Source organism: Pyrgilauda ruficollis, unplaced genomic scaffold, assembly GCF_017590135.1.
Source record: "Pyrgilauda ruficollis isolate IOZ18807 unplaced genomic scaffold, ASM1759013v1 scaffold47, whole genome shotgun sequence".
NCBI classification, from domain to species: Eukaryota; Metazoa; Chordata; class Aves; order Passeriformes; family Passeridae; genus Pyrgilauda; species Pyrgilauda ruficollis.
The window spans coordinates 4,362,287-4,380,032 of record NW_024526266.1 but is presented as its reverse complement, the minus strand read 5'-3'; the positions used below and the strand labels follow the sequence as shown (position 1 = coordinate 4,380,032).

Genomic DNA, 17,746 nt, shown 5'->3' with positions numbered 1-17,746 from the left:
GGACGGACGGGGCGGATGGATGGATGGGAGGGAGGGATGGATAGACGGATGGCTGCTCAGCGCCTACCGCGCCTCGCCCCGTCCAGCCAAGCGCCGTTCTCAGCCCAACCCGCCAAGGAATGGACGAGGGGGCCGAGCCCGCGGGCCCGATGCTGCTCGCTTCTGCTCCCCGGGATGTTCTCCGGTTCCCCGCAGGGTGCAGGAGCCACGGCACCGGACCCGACGGGCGCGGCGGTGGAGGGCAGGTCGCCCCTTTGCTGGGACGCGGCTGGGGGAAACCAAAGGTTTTCACACTCAGGCGGGTGCCGACCCCGCCGGGGCTCGGGGAGCGGGGGAAACCGGGCTAAGCACCAGCGCAGCCCCCTCGGAGCCGGCACCGCCCGCCGCGGCTGCCCCGGCGAGAGGTGGAAGGGGAGGATGCCCCCGCACTTACTGTCCTGCTGCGGGGTGTCGCTGCCGCTGGTCAGCCCGGGGGACTCCAACAAGCTCCGGCCGGGCTCGCCGCCGCCTTCCTCCGCCTGGGCGGCCACCATGTCGCCCGCCTCCTCCAGGTCCAGCAGGTGACTCACGGAGAAGTTCTTCTTGGCTTGTAAATTGTCCAGGCCGGCGGGGCCGTCGAGCCGGGCGGGCAGCAGGGCCTGCCTCTCCATGGCGTGGGCATAGCTGGACGCCATGGTGCCGAGCGGGGCTTTTCTGCCCTCGCCCCCCGCGGGCGCCCACCGGGGCGAACGGGACGGGACCCGACGGCGGCGGGTAGGGAAGCCCGAAGGGGAGCGGGCAGGGCCGGGCTTAAAACATGCCGGAGGGGAGAGGCGGCGGCCGGCTCGGGGCGCCGGGGCGGCGGCGCGGGGAGCTGCCGCCGGCCGAGAGGCGCAGGGCGGCTGTGGGGCCGCTGGGGCGGGTGCGCCCCGTCCCTCCGCCCCCGCTGCCGCCGGCTCCGCTCCCTCCGCCCCTGCGCTGCCCTCCCCTCCCCTCCGCCCCGCACTTCAAACGGCGGGGGCGGCTCCGGGCACCCGGGGGAGGGCGGCCCGCGGGGCCCCGCCGGGACGTGGCACCGGGCCGGGGGTGGCAGCGGCGGGCCCGCGGCTGAGGCCAAGGGGGGTGCTGGGCAGGCCCCCCTTGCCGGCCGGCGCTGCACCTGGAGAGGAGGGTGGAGAGGAATAGCGAAAATGAGAAATGCAGATGAAAAGGTGAGCGAGGGTAATGGAAGAGAAAGTGCGAACAGGAGAGAGGGAAGGAAGAGGAAAAACAGCGCAAAAGGAAGGAAAAGTGCAGCAGAGAACTGAGAGAAACAGACCAATAGGAGAGTAAAGTGAAAAGAACAGAAGGGAAGGGGAAAAAGAAACAAAAAAAAGCCCGAGGACACAGTCGGAGCTGCCGAGGCCGGCAAGCAGAGGTCCCCGCAGGCGGTGCCGGCCCTGTGGCCGGGGACAGGCGGCGGCCGTGAGGGGCCGGAGCCGCGGGCAGCAAAGGCCGCTGCTCCCGGGGGCTGCAGCCGCGGCTCCGAGCTGCCACAGCCGGCCCAGAATTTCCATCCCCCCTGATCTGGGGAAAGAACATTTGATGCCATCAAAGGGCTCCAGATTGAAAACAGATGTGCTTCGCCGAGTCTCTCCATGCATTTAATTAAGGCACAGGCATGGAGGAGACATTTTCATCATTAGTTTGCTTTCAGGCCCCCCCCTCTGGTCCCAGTTTACCCTTTGCAGTCTCAAAGACCCAAATGAGCAGGGCAGGGCTGCAGAGCTCTGCTGTCCCCAGTTTGGGGGGTAGGCAAAGCTGGTGGGTTCTGGGTGGAAAAGCCGAAAAGAAAACAAACTTTGGGGCAAGTCGTGCATGTGCACAGAAGCATGTGGGTGTACACACACCGAAAATGCTGTGGGTGCATCTGTGTATGCAGCACGGAGTGACTTCTGCATCTGAAGGAGGGTTTGTGTGATGTCCTCTGGTACATGTCCACGTGTTGGATGGGGAAGGAGCTGTGCCTCCACATGGGTGTGCAAAGCTGTATCTGGCTGGCTTTTGTATTCTGGCATCTTGTACCCTGGCTCTGCAGGTTCAGGAGAGGCAAGGTGGGTGATCACCTGTACATACCCTGATCATGAAATGCCCTTTTCTCTGCCTTTCCCAGATATCTGCTTGCTGCCTCCTTTCTTGGTGAGCTGGGCTTTACCCTCTTTCCCCCTGATCTGCTTCAAATGGATGTTGCAGCTGGCTGTCCTGAGTGGGTGCTGCAGAGGCCCAGCCATAAACATCCCTTTCCACGGGATGTTTATGGGGGTCTGCTCTTAGCCCTGGAGGTGTCAGCAGGAGCCACAGAAACCAGCCCAAGAGGTCTCTGTGCCACCTTCAGCAATGCCCTCACTGACATCCCTGCTGAGATCTCCCCATGCCTAAGTGCATCCTTCAGACCAAGCTCCCTGCCAGCCCTGGGGTTGGGAATGCAGCCTGAATTTCCCCTGGAAAGAGGAAGTACCCAGCTCCAAAACTGAGGCTTCATCCTGAAGTGAGTCCTGGCTGCTCCCCTCACATGCAGCACTCACAGGCTGAATTCCAATACAGGGTGCCTGATTCACATTCTGAACGTGACCTGAACCCCTCCTACAACACAATTTTCTGGATTTCTGTCACTGGGTGGGAGGGACAAGCTGAATCCAAGGGGAACTCTGTCACCTCTGTCTGTCCCAGAAGGAAGGAGGCTGGGAGCAAAGCCTGCACAGAGCACTACAGGGCTGCAGTTCACCTCTCAATTATCTGTTATGGCCAGACAGGCCCTATGCCAAGGCACACCTAGGATGGGGAAATGAGTGCAGCAGGAACCTCCTGGGCTCTGACAGGGACAGTGCCTGTGCTGCCAGCTCAGTTTATGACGCATCAGACCCCAAGTAGAGGTGACAGGATACTCCAGTTCTCACAATCCTGAGGCTGGGAAGGACTGCCATGCCACAGATGACCCATGGCAGCAGGGCCAGGCACCCTTTTAACATCCCACAGGCCATCAAGAAGTTGATCAGACATTTATTTCCTCCCTCACCACTGCTCTGGTGTCAAGCTGAGCAAGTAGCTCCCCATCCTCCCATCCCACTTTTCCTCTCCAGTGTGCACCTGCCCCGAGGCTGCTTACAGCCCCATTCCTCCCTTTCCCAGCTGTCCAGCAAATGGTTGCCTTCTGCTCACACTCCCAGCAGGGCAGGAGCAACTGAGCCACTCCTAGCAAGGGAGCAGAAGAAAAAGCCCAAAAGTCCTGAAACCGCCAGAAGTCTGCCTGGTGAAGTGCCCACAGCTGAAAGGCTCAGCCTCACACCACAGCCAGACCCAGTTTTGCCCTTCCTGCTCCCACAAGTGGATATCATTTTGAAGGACATCAGTGAGACTCACCAGCTGGAGCCTTGCCTCAAAACCTACCTCCCCTCTGCTGTGATCATGTCCAACACTGGGAGAAAGTGAAGCAAAAACCACAAACTCCCCCATTTTCCCTTCCCTAGCTGCATTTCAAGAAGGGGAACCCCAAATATATGCATCTCTGCAGATGACCAGCACGTTTTGCTTCTGCTTTCTCAATGAAAATCACAAACACCCCACAGTGCCAGTGAGAAATCCCCTAACTGGAGTGTAATTTTGATTTTTGAAATTTCCCATGAAGTCCAGCACTGGCAGCTCCTGTGGTTCCCAGCTCCAAGCATGTTCTAAACCCTCAGAAACATTCCCTTCACATCTGTCTGAACAGCAGCTTTGGAGCTCCACAGTTTTGGTGCCACTTTTCAGGTACAACAAACAGGACCTGAGGAGCCTCCCAAGAGTCTTGGAACCAACAAGAAACAGCCAGAGCAGATGAGCAGCTGTAAAATCCCCAGGGCAGCTCACACCCCTTGGGGCTGGCACTAGTGGGAAGCAGGAGGGTGCAAAGCAGCAAGAAAGCCAAGCCTTCCTCTGCCAGCACAGATTGCCCCCTTCTTTCATGTGTCCTAAATAGCTTTTCTTCCACCTGGGTATGAATAAAAGAAACCAGGCAGAAGAACCTGTATGTCCTTAGCTGGATGATGGTATCATGGCATTCAGATGAAGAAGCATTTTGCTCAGTGAGGGAAAGTCCTTTGGGTCTCCCCTACTTCATTTTCAGTGTGTGAAGTCTTAGAGCCCTTTTTTGATCTGCCAAATGTGTTTCATCCTAGAAATTAAATAAGAAAATAATGCAGGGGGGCAGTGAGGAGCAGGAGCTGACAGCCAGAACAAGCTTGTGTCTGTAGGAAACCTGCCCAGAATGCACACACCATCTATTGCTGCTCCTTGCAGGACACTCAGCTGTTTGCAGACATGCTGAATGCCCTCCAGCTTTGCTCTCTTCAGGGCCTGGATGGGGTGCAAGCAGTTTAGATTGGTGATTGAGAGGGCAGAGGGCACAAATGATGTCCACTCCTCTCCTAGGCCCAGCAGCTTTGGAGAGGGAGTGCTCCAACACAGCCCTTTGCACTCCAAAACATCAGGGCTCCTTAGGGGAAAGCTGGTGAGAGGCAGGGATTCAGAGCATCTCTCAGCCTGCATCCCCAGTGTCCCATGCCCTGCCCAGCCCACTGAGATCCCCACTGCTGGACTCCTCGATGCTGCAGTGCTGTGGAGCCAAACCAGAACTCTTTCCCCCTGAAAAGCTGTCCTCCAGCCATCCCATCGTGCTGGTTCCCTTCCATGCCTGGCCTCAAGCCCTTCTGCACTTGCTGCAGTCAGGGCTGGGTGAGATCTGTGTGGAGCTGGGGACAGGGACACTTCTGTGTGCATCTCACATCCCTTTACAGGTGTGGGGGGGATTTTGGGGGTGTGTGTTCATATTGGGGTCTGCAGCCAGACCTGTGCCCCACAAACTCCTGCTACACACTTGGACCAAGCCTCCCTCTTTTCTTTCCTCCCCACACAGAGGTGTGTTATTACATCTGTGGGGATCAGGTAGTCTACAGTCCTTCCAAGCTGTAAACTCAACATCAGGGTTTCCTTTAATCCCAAACATCTTGATGTCATCTGGAAATGCCATGAGCAGTTTATAATTAGGGTTTAGCATGCAGATTAATACCAGCAGCTCCAGGGTGAACAGACCATCAGAGTCTAATCAAAGCTTAAATGGGGCAGCAGTTTAGTACTGAGATTTATTATTCCTCTGCACAATATTTTGAACCAGAGGCTGAGTTCACAGCACACACAATCATTCCTGGAAGTGCTATCACATCTCCAGTCAGAGCAAGGTGCCTTGTTACTGGTTCATGGGTGTGAGAAAGACTTGGCTCTGGGAACTTATTTAGGAATATCCCAGCACTGACACTGTACAAGATTTAAAACCTGGGGCAGGATAACACTTGCACACGTGCTCCAGCCCATGTGGATGCTGGGGCAAAGCCGTGCACTGACATTTTTTTTTGCTGTGCACCAGGTGTAATAAGGGAGGTGTTCCAGGATAGCAGCTGAGGGGAGTTTTTGCTATCTCCCCTGGCCGTGTGTGGGGGAGGAAGGATGGAAAGCTTTGTGGGGATGGAGCCACCTCACAGCAACAGAACCTTCAGGGGACCTGGCACTTTGTAGCAGGCTCAGCTGAGGGCTGGGGAGGGAGTTCTATGCCCAATGCAGCCAGGGACAACCCCTCCTGAATGGTATTTCTGCCAAGCCCCCTCTGGATGGCTCCTGGGAGTACCCCCAAGTCTCAGAGGTTTGATTTTCACAGTAGGGGCAGCTGGGCTGGTTGTGCAGCACCTGAGTTGGAGTTTTCACTACCAGGGCACCAACCTGCCTTGCCCAGACCTCCTCTGACCCAGTCTGGGCTGGAGCCTTTCCCTTGCCTTGTCATTTATAAAACACAAGTGGAGGAGGGAGCTGAGAGAGTGGAAATTTGTTTATCAGTTTATCTGCACTAGTCCCAGATTTTAGATTCCAAGGCAGAGCTGCCACAGCTGTCACCTAGCTTTCAACAGGGATGACAGGCACATTCACCAGCTGCCAATGGCAAGAACTGCTTTTCTGGTTCCTTTTCCCATCATCTTTCCACCAAGTGGGAGAGGGGCTGTGAGGAGTGTCCTGATCCCAGGCTGGCTGGTTGTGGATCTGAACTAGAGCTCAGCTCTTCCCTCCCTTGGCTTTGCTCTTGCCAGGGATGCCATGGGGCTGGCAGCCCTGGGCTGGAGGGGGCAGATGTCACACCCTGTGGCCTCTCAAGACAATCCATGGCCAGGGTTCCACCAGGAAACCACACAAGTATCAGCACAAACACCTCGTCACCACAGTTTGGTTGCAGTGGCTGTGAGCTGTGTGAGCACAGGACACGGTCCTGCAGTGGATGATGCCCGTGTTTATTGCTCCAGCACCTTGGAGGACTTCAGTGGATTTACCTGCCTGGTAAGAAACCAGGCTGTGGCACTTCCAGGGTTCCTATTCCCCTGTGACAGCGACCTGGTGGCACTGAGACAGCCACCAGGATCTGCAGCCACTCCCCCCTGCCCCAGGGCAGCTAAGCAGGGCTGGCCAAGCTAAAAGAGGGCTAAGCTGCTGTTCCCAAGGGCTCAGACTTGAGCTGGCTCCAGAGCTGGCTGTGTAAGGAGCCCTGGGTTTGGATAAGCCAGCCGTTTAACCGGGGTTTTATTACCAGGCAGGGGAACAAAAGCACTCAGAGGTCACCCGGGAACTTTAATCAGCACCGAGGGTCATTGGATAGCAGGATAGGAGGGAGGAGGGCAGGGCCCAGGGCACACAAATAAATAAATAGATGTATTGAAACCACCTCCTTCCTCCAAGTGATTCTCTCTCTCCCCTTCTCCATGTACACACTCTGCTCCTTACAATCAGACCTTCAAATGGCCCTAATTTCCCCAGCAGAAAGTCCAAGATCTCCTGCAAATTGAACTAAGACTTTTATCCACAAGGTTTGGTTGGGTTTTTTATTTTAAATCCCTTGCTGCTGGAGATGAAAGTTCAGTCTGCTGGACTGCTCTTGGGTTGGGTATCAGATATCCCTAACCCCGGAGAGAGAAAATGTCCCACCAGCTTCTCTCCCCTGCAGGAAAGGAAAAAAAAACCCCACCACCTCCCATAATCAGAGTCTGGGCAGACAAATTGGCACCACTCTTTTCTCCCTCCACCCCCCTTTCTGGAAGAGGACTAACCCTTCGGAGCACAGTCACAACTCACAAATATTTGTGGGTATTATATTGCAAGAGGGGAAAAAAACCCAAAGGAAGGTAACTGTTAAAAGCTTAGTCCCTCTCCCATGGAAAGCAGCTTTATGCACGTCCATAAATCTCCTTTGTAAGTGGCCATTAAAATTGCGTCTTGTTTAATTTTTTTTTAAATCTCGTTTAAACACTTTTTCTCATCTTGCAAACGAATGATGTCATTGGCAGGCCCAGTAATGAACTGAAAAAAAAAAAAAAAAATCAACTTTCTAATGTTTTGGGGGCTCTTTCTAAATGCAAACCCTTCAAAACCAGTTTGCTAATCCAGCCAAATACTTAAGCACGTGCTTAACAACCGACTTGTGTTTAAGTGCCTTGCTCCCAGATCTGTCCACACCCATCTCTGGACACAAATGATGTGCCTGAAGGGAGGAGGGGGTTTAAACTGTGGCAGGGTGAGAGTCCCTGGCTGCTGAAGTGTTGGGCTGCTCCTTGCAGGGGGAACAAACAGGACAGAGAGCCCACAGCATCTGCACAGGACAAGGTCCTCACTTTGGCTGAAAGGCTCCTTGCTGTCTACTTCTGTTGTTTGGGTTTGGTGTGTGGCTGAAGGTTTCAGGTTTATTTTTAAATTTTTAAAAATTTTAAAATTTATTTTATTTTTTCAACTTTTTTGGAAGCTGTTTTAACGAAGTGGGAGCAAAACCAAATAGCAGGCTGAGCAAACGGGGAAAAATAAATGTGAAACTTGCAAATGAATAATTGGTGTGGTTTTAATTAAAAAGTGGTTAACTGTTTCGGGGTGAAGAGCATGGGGTTGGGTTTACACCATCTGAACCCTGGAAAGAGCACGTTAAGCTGTTCACCATACTGTGGGTTAAGAAAATGGGAAATAAATACATCCCAGCCCCTTGGAAAACTAAACCATCTTTAGAGCTCAGCTGTAAACTTTCTTCAGCAATTTATTAGAGTTCCAGAAAACACTTGTTGAGTAGCCTCGGCCTGTAATAAATATCAGCCCTTGTTTGTTTGTTTTTGTAATGGGAACAAAACCACATCTTTTTCTTTCTCAAGTGGATAATTTAATTACATGGCAAGAAACACATTCATTGTCCAAAATACCCAGAGAAGATTGCCCTGAAAGTCACAGTTCTGCGGTGAGAGGAGGAGAGCAGAGCCAGCTGATACCAGAACTGGATTCAGGGAAGGTTTCTGTGGTGGCACATCCACTTTTGCTGGAGCTGGGGTTTGCAGTGACACTGGGGTTGTCACTACAAACAGGAGACAGGCACCTCTGGGCAAGGCACTTCTTACCCTGCATGGGGCACCAGAAGGGAAAGGCAGAGGGAACCAAAGGGAATGAGGGGCAGGGCAGGGAAGGGACCTGTCTGGGCCACACAGAGGGTCTGAGGTGGCAGTGGGGGAGAACTGATCCATCTGTTCTCATGCACTTCTTCAAGCCTAGCTCTGGTCTGAAAATATCCACGTTTTCTTGTAGATGCTGAAATACTTGAACATTTCTTGCTCTGCAGGTTGTCACCCCTTCCGTGGGGACTTGGCCTGGCCTTGGTGGTAGGAGGTAGAGAGGGGTCCCTAGAATGTCTGGAGGTGACATCCTGTGAGAACAGGGAGTGCTTGGGGCCATCCATCCCCTTCTGTGCCCCCATTGCTGGGAGCCTGCCTTGCAGAAAGTGAAGCAGGAGTGATCCCTTGAGATCAGTCCTTGATGGGTTTGGTTCACTCATTCCCTGCAGGCAGCTTTGGGTTTAACCCTAGAAAGTCTGAAATAGCTGAGGGGGGGCACTCTCCAGGTAAACAACTACCCAGTGCTCTTTCCCAGGGATAGCCTGGCAATTATGGTCAGAATCCAGGAATCAGATGGTTGCAGAAAGACAGACCCTCACTCCTCTGAGCTCGTCTTGAGGGGCACAATTAACGTGCTGATGTGATTAAAGCCACATTCAGCTCAGGGATACAAGAGCCAGATGCAGCCAGGTGACTCCTCTGAAGGTGCTGGTTACCTGATTTGTAGCAAATCAAGTAAAAATCAGCCATTCCTGTCCACACAGCTCCACTGTGCTGTTAAACAGCCAAACCTTCTTCTCTTACATGTCTTTGTGGGAGATGAAATCCATATGGCCCAGAGAGTGAGCACAGGCCAGGATGGAAGGAAGGACAGAAACACCATTTCTTCAGGACAGAAGACAATGGAAATGTTTCCACTGATTCCAACAGGTTCTGAGTCAGCGGCTGCAACCAATTTTCCTCCTAAATGGACTTCCATATGTCTAAAAGAGTCTTGCAAGTGCTGGAATTTGTTACAGAACAAACCTGTGCTTTATTACTGTGCTCCCTGATTCCCAGCATTTCTCCTTTTAAATTCCTTGCTCAGCCATTTCTGGGCTTGGGGGTTCGCTCCTGAGAAATGCATTCATTTCTAAAGCAAACATTTTCCATGGGACAGACAGAGTGAAGCCTCCCCACTCTGCTCCCAGATTTCACTTTGCTTTGCTGGGAACTTGTGCCTTCAGGTTCATCAGAAAATGATGTGGTTCTCTGTGCAGAGGTGAGGAAATCAGGCTCATCAGACATGAAACCTTCTGTATCTTACAGGTTGCCTCTGAAACATAGATATTTGGGCAAAAGTTGAGCAAAGCTGGTTTGTAACAGAAATTTTCCGTTTGTCACATCTCTTAAAACAGAAGAGGTTTTGCCCTCTTTGTGGCAGGAATCTTTAAAGATTTCCTGTTTTCTTCTTTCATTAAATCGAAAAAAAAATGGCAAAATGGACTTTTCCTTTTCATCAAAGGCTGTTTTTTTGTTGTTTTGGTTTTTTTTTTTTTTTTTTTTTTTGGTTTTTTTTTTCTTTCTTTTTTTTTTTTTTTTTAATGGAGAGAGTCACTTTCCTGCCCATGGTACCATTTACCACATTTAAAGGGATTTAGGAACCATTGTACCATTTTTAGTAGTGGTTTAGGGACTGCATGGGACACTTGCTTGGGGACTGCATGGGACACTTGCTTGACCTGCTTCATATTTGAGAGCTATCAGTAAAGGTTAAGCAGTTAAACACCTTTTATCCCATCCTGAGGTATCAACGAAAGACAGGCTTTCTACAATGTCTTAAAAATATGGCCCAAGTTTGATTAAGTTCCTTAAACTGAACTTCCTTCTATAAGGGAAAGTATAAAGTTCCTTATACTTTTCAAACTTACTGCTAATGCTGCACTGAAACAGCCATAAACATTACAGTTTTCAAATTAATCTGTTTAAGCAAAAATATTTTCTGTTTCCTTGCAAGAACAAAAACACAGGAAGAAACTTTCAAATCAACTCCCCCAAGGTACATCTCTAAGGCCCCATTTAATTCAGAATTTTAAGAAGTTTCTCAGTTTCCCAAGTTTTTTTAGTTCATGCTGACATTAGTTTAAGGGTGTTGGTTCAAAATGAAATCTCAAAACTTTTCATTAGAAAACAAAGCCAAAACCCTCGGACTTCTTTTTCTTCCTTTGCCAAAACAGTTCTTCAAGCTGATGTGAATTCCCAAACATTTTCAGCTAACCTAAAGCACAGCCTTTGGCAAATACATAATTTGCCTAAAAAAAGAAGTAATTGTCCCGTTCTATGAACAAGAATAAAATCCACCCATGATTTTAAGTGTTCAGACTGAACAATGATGGAGTATTTGCCCTGATGATAGAAAAAAAAGAAATAAATTTTGCTTGTTACTTTACATATATATTTATACATTTCTCAAATTTATATACACGCACGGCCCTTTCCGTCCAACATGAATATTTTCAACACAGAAAAAGTAAAGAGAAGAGATTTAGTGCTGATTAGAACAAAAGTCGCACTGTACCTTACAGATTTCAGCATGTCTCATTAAAACTGGGCTTGAAATATACATATCCTTTAATAAATAAAGCTTAAGGTACATAAACACTGCAGCGGATATAAATTATTTTAACCAAAGTATGTAGGGAGAAAAAAAAAATTACTGGAACACCATGATCCAGGGCATTTTACAGTAAATTGGACTTCATCAGTGGTTTTGCATTTTTATTTGATTTTGGAGTTCCTCCACTAAAGCTGTAAGTTTTGTAGAGTTTATTTCACACCTTGTAATTTAAAACGTTACACTCCATCGAAATTCCTCTCAAAAAAAGGACCCGAGTAATTAATGTCTTTGGGTTCAACGTTCATTATATCCCACTAGTGTGAAAATTCATAAAAATAAGACATGGGATTAGGAGCTTAACAGCCTCACACATTTGCAGAGCTGCTGCATTGGCAAATATTTCCCTGCCCTTTCGGAGCAGAGCACTCTCCTGGCTGCTCTCATTTGTTTCACTGGATCATCCAAGTCATTAGAAAAGAAACCTGAAAAGAAACTGAAAAGTTTCCTGCCTGAAAAGAAACTTCCATGTCTCACACTCTTTTTTTTTTTCCTTGGAAGCAGATAAATAAGATGGGTCAAAGCCATTTCTTCCCATGCTCTTCTCCTTTCTCCACTTGGTGTTTTCTTCATTTTGTGTTTTAACTCCTCATGGAGACAATGGGAATTTTGGCCACGTGGAGCCTGGGGACTGCAGATGCCCTTGGTAAGGAAGCAAGAGCTGGGGTTTGATTGCTGAGAGCTGAATCGTGTCCTTTGTGCAAACACCCTGGGTTCTCCTCCCTGGTTCCAAGAGCTCCAGGTTGAATCACAGGCTCCGTTTTGCCCTGGGCAGATCCATAGATACAGTGGGTGAATTTGTGCAGCAAACAGTAATTTTGACCAGAGTTTAATTTTGGAGGGACATAAACCACTCTACGAAATTGGGCTGAATTTGACAAGCACTCTTTTCCAAAAAACCAAACAAAACCAACAAGCCTAATACAGGAGGCTCTTTTTTAAACTTCAAAACATTTCATTCCAAAGTGTTTTCAAAGCAAAGGGGCTGACTTCTGTAGGTGTTTCTGAAATGAGCCTTTTGGAGGTTTGAAATTCAACTCTAAAATGGAACATTGTGTTTCGGATCAAACGCCATGTCCTAAGTTGACTCAGTATTTCTCGTTTATTTTATATCTATATAAAAATATATAATTCGCCCCCCCTTCCTTTTTTTTTTTTTTTTGGGGGGGGGGGGGACACGGGACTGTTTTGGCTCAAAACAAACAGAATTGCTTCATTCCCTGCTCCCCTCCCCCGGGTATCTGAATCTGGCACAAAGTGTCCTTTATCCACCCAGGTCACCGTCATTCACCCCAGAACACGCTGGCCAGAAACCCTAAGGAGCAGCAAGGGCTGCACAATTCCCTTCCAAAACGGGCAATTCCTGTTGTGCTGAAGCTCCTTCCACATCCCAGCCTCTCATCACGGCTCCCTCTATGGCTGACAGTGAGAAATTCCAGCCCAGGATCCTCAGGACCAGCCACATTCCAAGGAACCAGGCTGTCCAGTTTGGACTCGGAGCTACTTTAATCGAGGGGAGGTGAAGTCTGTAACAGATCTGTTCTTGGGCAGAAATATCAGTGGAAATTGCTGCTTTCATTGCTGCTCGTGGCTGTGCAAAGGAAGTCTTTGTCCAGGATGGATCAGCTATTGCATCTGTCATGGAAATCAATTTGGAGACCTGCAGCAGTATTCGAGTGCTGTGCTGCTGGCTGGTACTTTGGATTTACCTTTCTGCCAAACACTTTTTGGCACAGTCACCAATCCAAGGACGGGGTTTTCAGGAAGTTCTCTAAAGAAGAAAGAACATGCCAAAGGAAAGGCCCCTTAGATTTTACTCTGTACATTTTTGAGCAATGCAATTAACTTCTAGCATCCTAACTCAGGTTTGCACATTTTGCCCCATGAGCAGTCCTTCTAACTGGGTGTAGTTAACACACGCTTTCAAAAAAATAAAAAATTACACATATTCTTTGAGCTTAAGGAAAGAAGTTCCTACTTTGAGCTTGATCTGGAGGCTCTCCTGAAGCCTCCCTTTGCTCTCAATCCCTAGAGATCTGTTCTGCCCTCAGAGCAACCTTTGCAGCAAAAGGGCAAAGGGATTCTAAGGAAACATCAGGGCTCCTCAGATGGGTGAAAACTGGGAGATCTCTCAGCAAAGTTATTCTCTGGTTCGATCAAAAAAACCTGTCATCATATGCTAGGGCTGGTGAAGGGGTGATAAAATCATTCAGCTTTGGGACATGAGCAGCTCTCTCAAATTTAAATCAGATGGAAATGGAGTCAATTTGTTTGGAGAAGTAGCTCAACTCTCAGCAAGGATTATGACTCTTACAATTTTCCTGTAGCTGAAAACGGAGCGTGTTTCAGAGCAGTAAACAACCACCATGCTTTTCTGATGAACTTATCTTGCATCATAGCCCTGTGAGGACAAAGCACCAGGAACCCAGGGCTGTTTTCTGTGGCAGCAGGCAGGGAATCAGAGCCTTGCTTGCTCTGAGGATCTCTCCATGAGCTGACGCAAAGCACAAGGATGAGTCACAGATAGCTTGGGTGCTGTTGGAATCTCAACAGACCTGAGCGAGTTTGGGATGCTTCCCACCACGAATCCTTCACTCCCTGCCTCACTGCAGAGCCTGCTGTGCACGTGCTTTAAGGGGTAACACAGAGAAAGGCCTGTGCCTTGGGAAGAGAAAAACCATTCTCCTCAAACACAGTTCATGGGGCAAGAAGAGCCAGGTTCAATTGTGGCAGTGGAGTTTCCAGTTAGACCTTGGGTTCCACTCAGCTTCCACTGCTGAGAGACAGGTTCTCCATCACTGCAGGAGGCAGGAACTATCAGACAGTTACCACTCAGGACACACAGGTTATGAGTTGGAGGATGTGTTGAGATCCTTTCCAGTTCTGTCATTCCAGAACAGGAGGTCACCCCAGCTACACCTTAATCTTGCTTGGAAGGTGCACCCTGAAAAGACACAGGCTACAGGTCAAGTCCATGCACAGCAGCTGCTGAAGGAGCAGAGTAAGAAATAACAGTAATGCAGCCTTTCAGCAGGAGCAGAGTCATGTTTTTCAAGGCAACATCATAAGCATAACACATACCAGCACAGCTGGGCAGTACTGAGACAGAAAATTTTGTTTGAGGGTACCCACGGCATGATTAAAACTGTTGTGATCCCATGCAGCAAAACACCGATGGAGTGTATACCACTCTGCCTGGTCCAATTTATCCTCTGAATTGTCACAGGGTAACTGCTCCAACAGGATTATGCCAGATGGGGTATAATATGTCTTCCTGCAGTCAGTGTAAAATGTAAAGCCAAGAAAAACACTATATACCATGTTCTAGCTAATTCAACACAAAGAGCAGTGTGCACACACCTGACGTGGAGCAGATTTGCCCTGCCAGGTGATTTTGCAATAAACAGCCTGAATGTTATTGAGGTGGAATCCTAGCCCCATCTATTGTCCTGACAAGCCCCCACCTCGTGTTCCCTGCTAAAGAACCCTCCTGTCAGTTCAAGCTCATGTGCAGCATTCAGGGACAGCAACACTGTTCTGACAGGTTATTCACCATGAGCCAAATCTGCCAAGGCAGCCTGCAGGGAACTTAGTAGAGATGCAAGAAGGAATATTGATGTTTGCTTTGTTAAGCTTTGGGCTTAACACCAGAGACTCTCCTCATGCCTCTTGGCCTTGAGATAAAGAAAAGGTCTAGAGCTGCCACAGCCCCATCCCCTCAAGGGAGTGCAATTAACAGCTGAAGGCTTGATTAAGCTTGACTAAATTTCCACAGAAGGAATGCTAACCCTTCCTTACACAGAAACACATCTCAAATGCACAGTCACTGGCACAAAAAATGGGTGGCCACTCATTTTAGGGTTAGCTGGTCATTTCTACCACAGAAACGACTGTGTCAGCATCTGCAAGTATTTAAAATTCTCAGGCTTTCTTGTTTTTATCTGCCTTCTGGTCTTTTTTGAGGCTTTATGTCAGATGATGCTGAGTTTTCAAGCTTTCCTCCACAGGGATGAGGCCATTGGGTGATCCACAGAGTGCAGAGCCAGACCCTAACTCTAAACCTAACCTTAAACCTAAACCTAACCCTAACCCTAACCCTTAAACCGGGGAGTTGTGATGGGAGCAGATACAGTATTGGAAGAATGTCGCAGAAGGAAGAGGGAAGACCTGGCTGTGAGAGGTTTAAAATGACCCTGAGAAAATCTATACATTGAAAGTTTGTAATATTGGAGGGGTGAAGAGGAAGGAAAATATTAGACAAGAGGAGGAGGAGAGCTTCTCTGAAGAGACCACCTGAGCAGGGAGTGGAGTGTTGGTGGTGCCTTAGCAGACACACTGGAGGACAGTGCAGCAGGTTTCCATCTGGGCTCTACCTGATCACCAAAAGCAGCCCCACTTTAGGAAAACAAGGAGGCACAAATTTAGCAGAGGAGCCTGGGGAAGTATTGTCAGTATTGTCTTTTAAGGATGTGGCCCTGACAGAAAGTTTGGCATCTTTTCTTTCTGACATAGGTAAGAAAAGCAGACAGAAGAAACCCAAAGAAATGTCAGCTGTTCTTCAGGTCCAAAGCAGAAGCAGGAATCTATGAGGCCAAGCAGGACAGGGAAACAAAAGCTCTGAGTTGCACTAGCTCTGTACCAGTTGGTGCTGTGAGGGAAGCCAAGTTTCTACCTTGCATGGATTCCCTGTGCTCTGGTGTGCAGCTGAGCCCTGGCCGTCCACAGGGTGGATGTTTTAGTGCCTGGCTCTTTTTAACTGGCACATGTTAAGAGCTTTGAATTAACAGGTGCATAAAAACTGTCAAAAAACACTTAGCTCTCAAGACAGTCTGTCGGTTGTATTAAAAATATGGTTTTATGTAACCACATTCTCTCAACACTTGCTGGGTATTACAGCATGGGAAAGTCACTCGCCCTTTCCAAATGAAAGCAGCGATGTTTAAACTCTCCTGCAGGGAAAAAAAAAAAAAAAACCAACCCAAAAAAAAAAGAAAGAAAGAAAGAAAATGAGAAAGACTACAGTTCCTCTGATCTTGCCAAGGATTTGCTCCTGTTTTAAACACTAAAGGTCGATTTCTTTCAGGAGAACAGGACCGGCCTAAAGCTCCAGACTAGGGGCAAGCACCCCAGCAGGTCAAAAGGCCAGTGTCTTGCAGGCTTAGTGAGGTGGAAATGAGGGATTTTTGACAACTGAATGGGAAGATGTCTCTCTTGCTGAGTGAGGAGGTGGTATTTACTGTAAGCATGGCCTGCGTTTTAAAAAAAGAAACACCCAAGTTTAACAGAGGTTTAGAGCTAGGAAAAAAGCCAAACTATTTGTGCCCATATTTCAGAAGAGGTTTAGAAATAGTTTTAGTTCTGAGTCTTCCCTCAGTCATGAATCCAGAACATCTGGGATCCCAGAAACAAAAGCATCATGTTTCCAGAGTGGAAAGAGCTCTAAGACACAGGTCTAGAAGAATTTTTAAAACTCTCGAAAGCATTTCTGAAATCCGTTCCCTTTCAAATATGTGGCAAATACATTAAAGTGGGCTTTGGATTAGTTTTACTGCCTCTTGATAAAAGCCATTTGCACCTTTGATGTGTGTGAGGATAGCAGCCATCCCAAATGCCTTCCCCAGGCCTCGCCTCCACCAGGAAGTCTCCTTCAGGCTCTCCCCAGGAACGCCCAGCTGGGTTATGATTTGTCACCTCCCCAGAGGTGACCAGCTCAAACCAGCCACCTCTGGGCTTACAGACACGGTAGGTGAAAGCAATGATTTCTGAGTGTTTAGGGTGTAACAGTAAACATGGATACCCCCAAAGCCTGGGAGAAGTGGGAAGAACAGCAGGAATGTGGGCTTCTAAAACTGGCTGTGAGTTTAATCCTACTGAGTTTTAGTTCTATGAATTAAAGCATTTCCAGTACCACTCTGTGCTCACCCATCTCCTGGTGGCTCTAGGGAGCCTTGGTTATTTGCCTGGCCTGGAGGACAGATGGGTCCATGAAGTTTCTTGGCAGCTGCTGAAAGTGGAAATGGAAACTGTTTGAAAGATAGAAGGAGAAAAGAAAACCAGTGGCTTGGAAGGGTGCAAGTAAGGAAAGGCTCCAGTGTGGCAAGCAGCTGGGGCAGAGGAGACTGACTAGTCCTTGAAAAGCAAATGGTGACTCCCTTCTCTGAAAAGTAGATAGAGCTTTGTTAATGTTGAGGCCAGAAGGAGCACAGGAGCACCATGAGGGCCCAAGTGCAACTTGCCAGGCCAAGGAAAGTATTAACCAACAGCTTCTCAAGTTCTGCCAGCAAAAGCATCATCCCTGGGAGACTCACAGAGGGACTGTCACTGACAGTACCAGATACTGTCCAGGAGTGGAGCCTGCCTGCTTGGCAGTGCTGCTTTCCTGCAGAACTGGTTAATGTCAGTGAGACTGATGAACACTCCACAGTAGTTAAGAGATGCAGTGGGATGTCATGGAGAAAAGTCCACTGCTAAATATTTTGATTTGAGGAATGAAGAAAAGAAAACAACTGGCATTTTAGCAGATGGGGGGAAAAGAGATCTGGAAGCAAGAAGAAAATCCTGCAGAGAATGAAGCATGACTTTTTAAAACAGCTGCAGGATGTTCTTCTTGGAGGCTCAGAGAAGCACGTTAGGAAAACCCTGG

The 17,746-nt window shown here is 48.8% G+C and overlaps 1 protein-coding gene and 1 long non-coding RNA gene across 4 annotated transcripts in view; one reads left to right on the top strand and one right to left on the bottom strand.

The window, feature by feature from the left end:
- PRRX1 (paired related homeobox 1) overlaps positions 1-932 on the bottom strand; it is a 38,271-nt gene extending 37,339 nt beyond the window's left edge. Inside the window, exon 1 of the mRNA XM_041479077.1 lies at positions 434-932. Within this exon, the coding sequence (XP_041335011.1) occupies positions 434-674 (241 nt within the window). The 5' untranslated portion in view covers positions 675-932. The remainder of the gene's footprint in view (positions 1-433) is intronic.
- Positions 933-1,009: 77 nt separating this feature from the next.
- On the top strand, positions 1,010-3,988 carry LOC121359829. 3 transcript variants are annotated; one of them, XR_005956090.1, is made up of 3 exons: positions 1,010-1,190; positions 2,132-2,506; positions 3,766-3,988. It is a non-coding gene; the product is annotated as an uncharacterized LOC121359829 (long non-coding RNA). The 3 variants fall into 3 exon arrangements; XR_005956089.1 differs by having other exon boundaries at positions 3,189-3,988; XR_005956088.1 differs by having other exon boundaries at positions 3,148-3,988.
- The last annotated feature ends 13,758 nt before the right edge of the window (positions 3,989-17,746 follow it).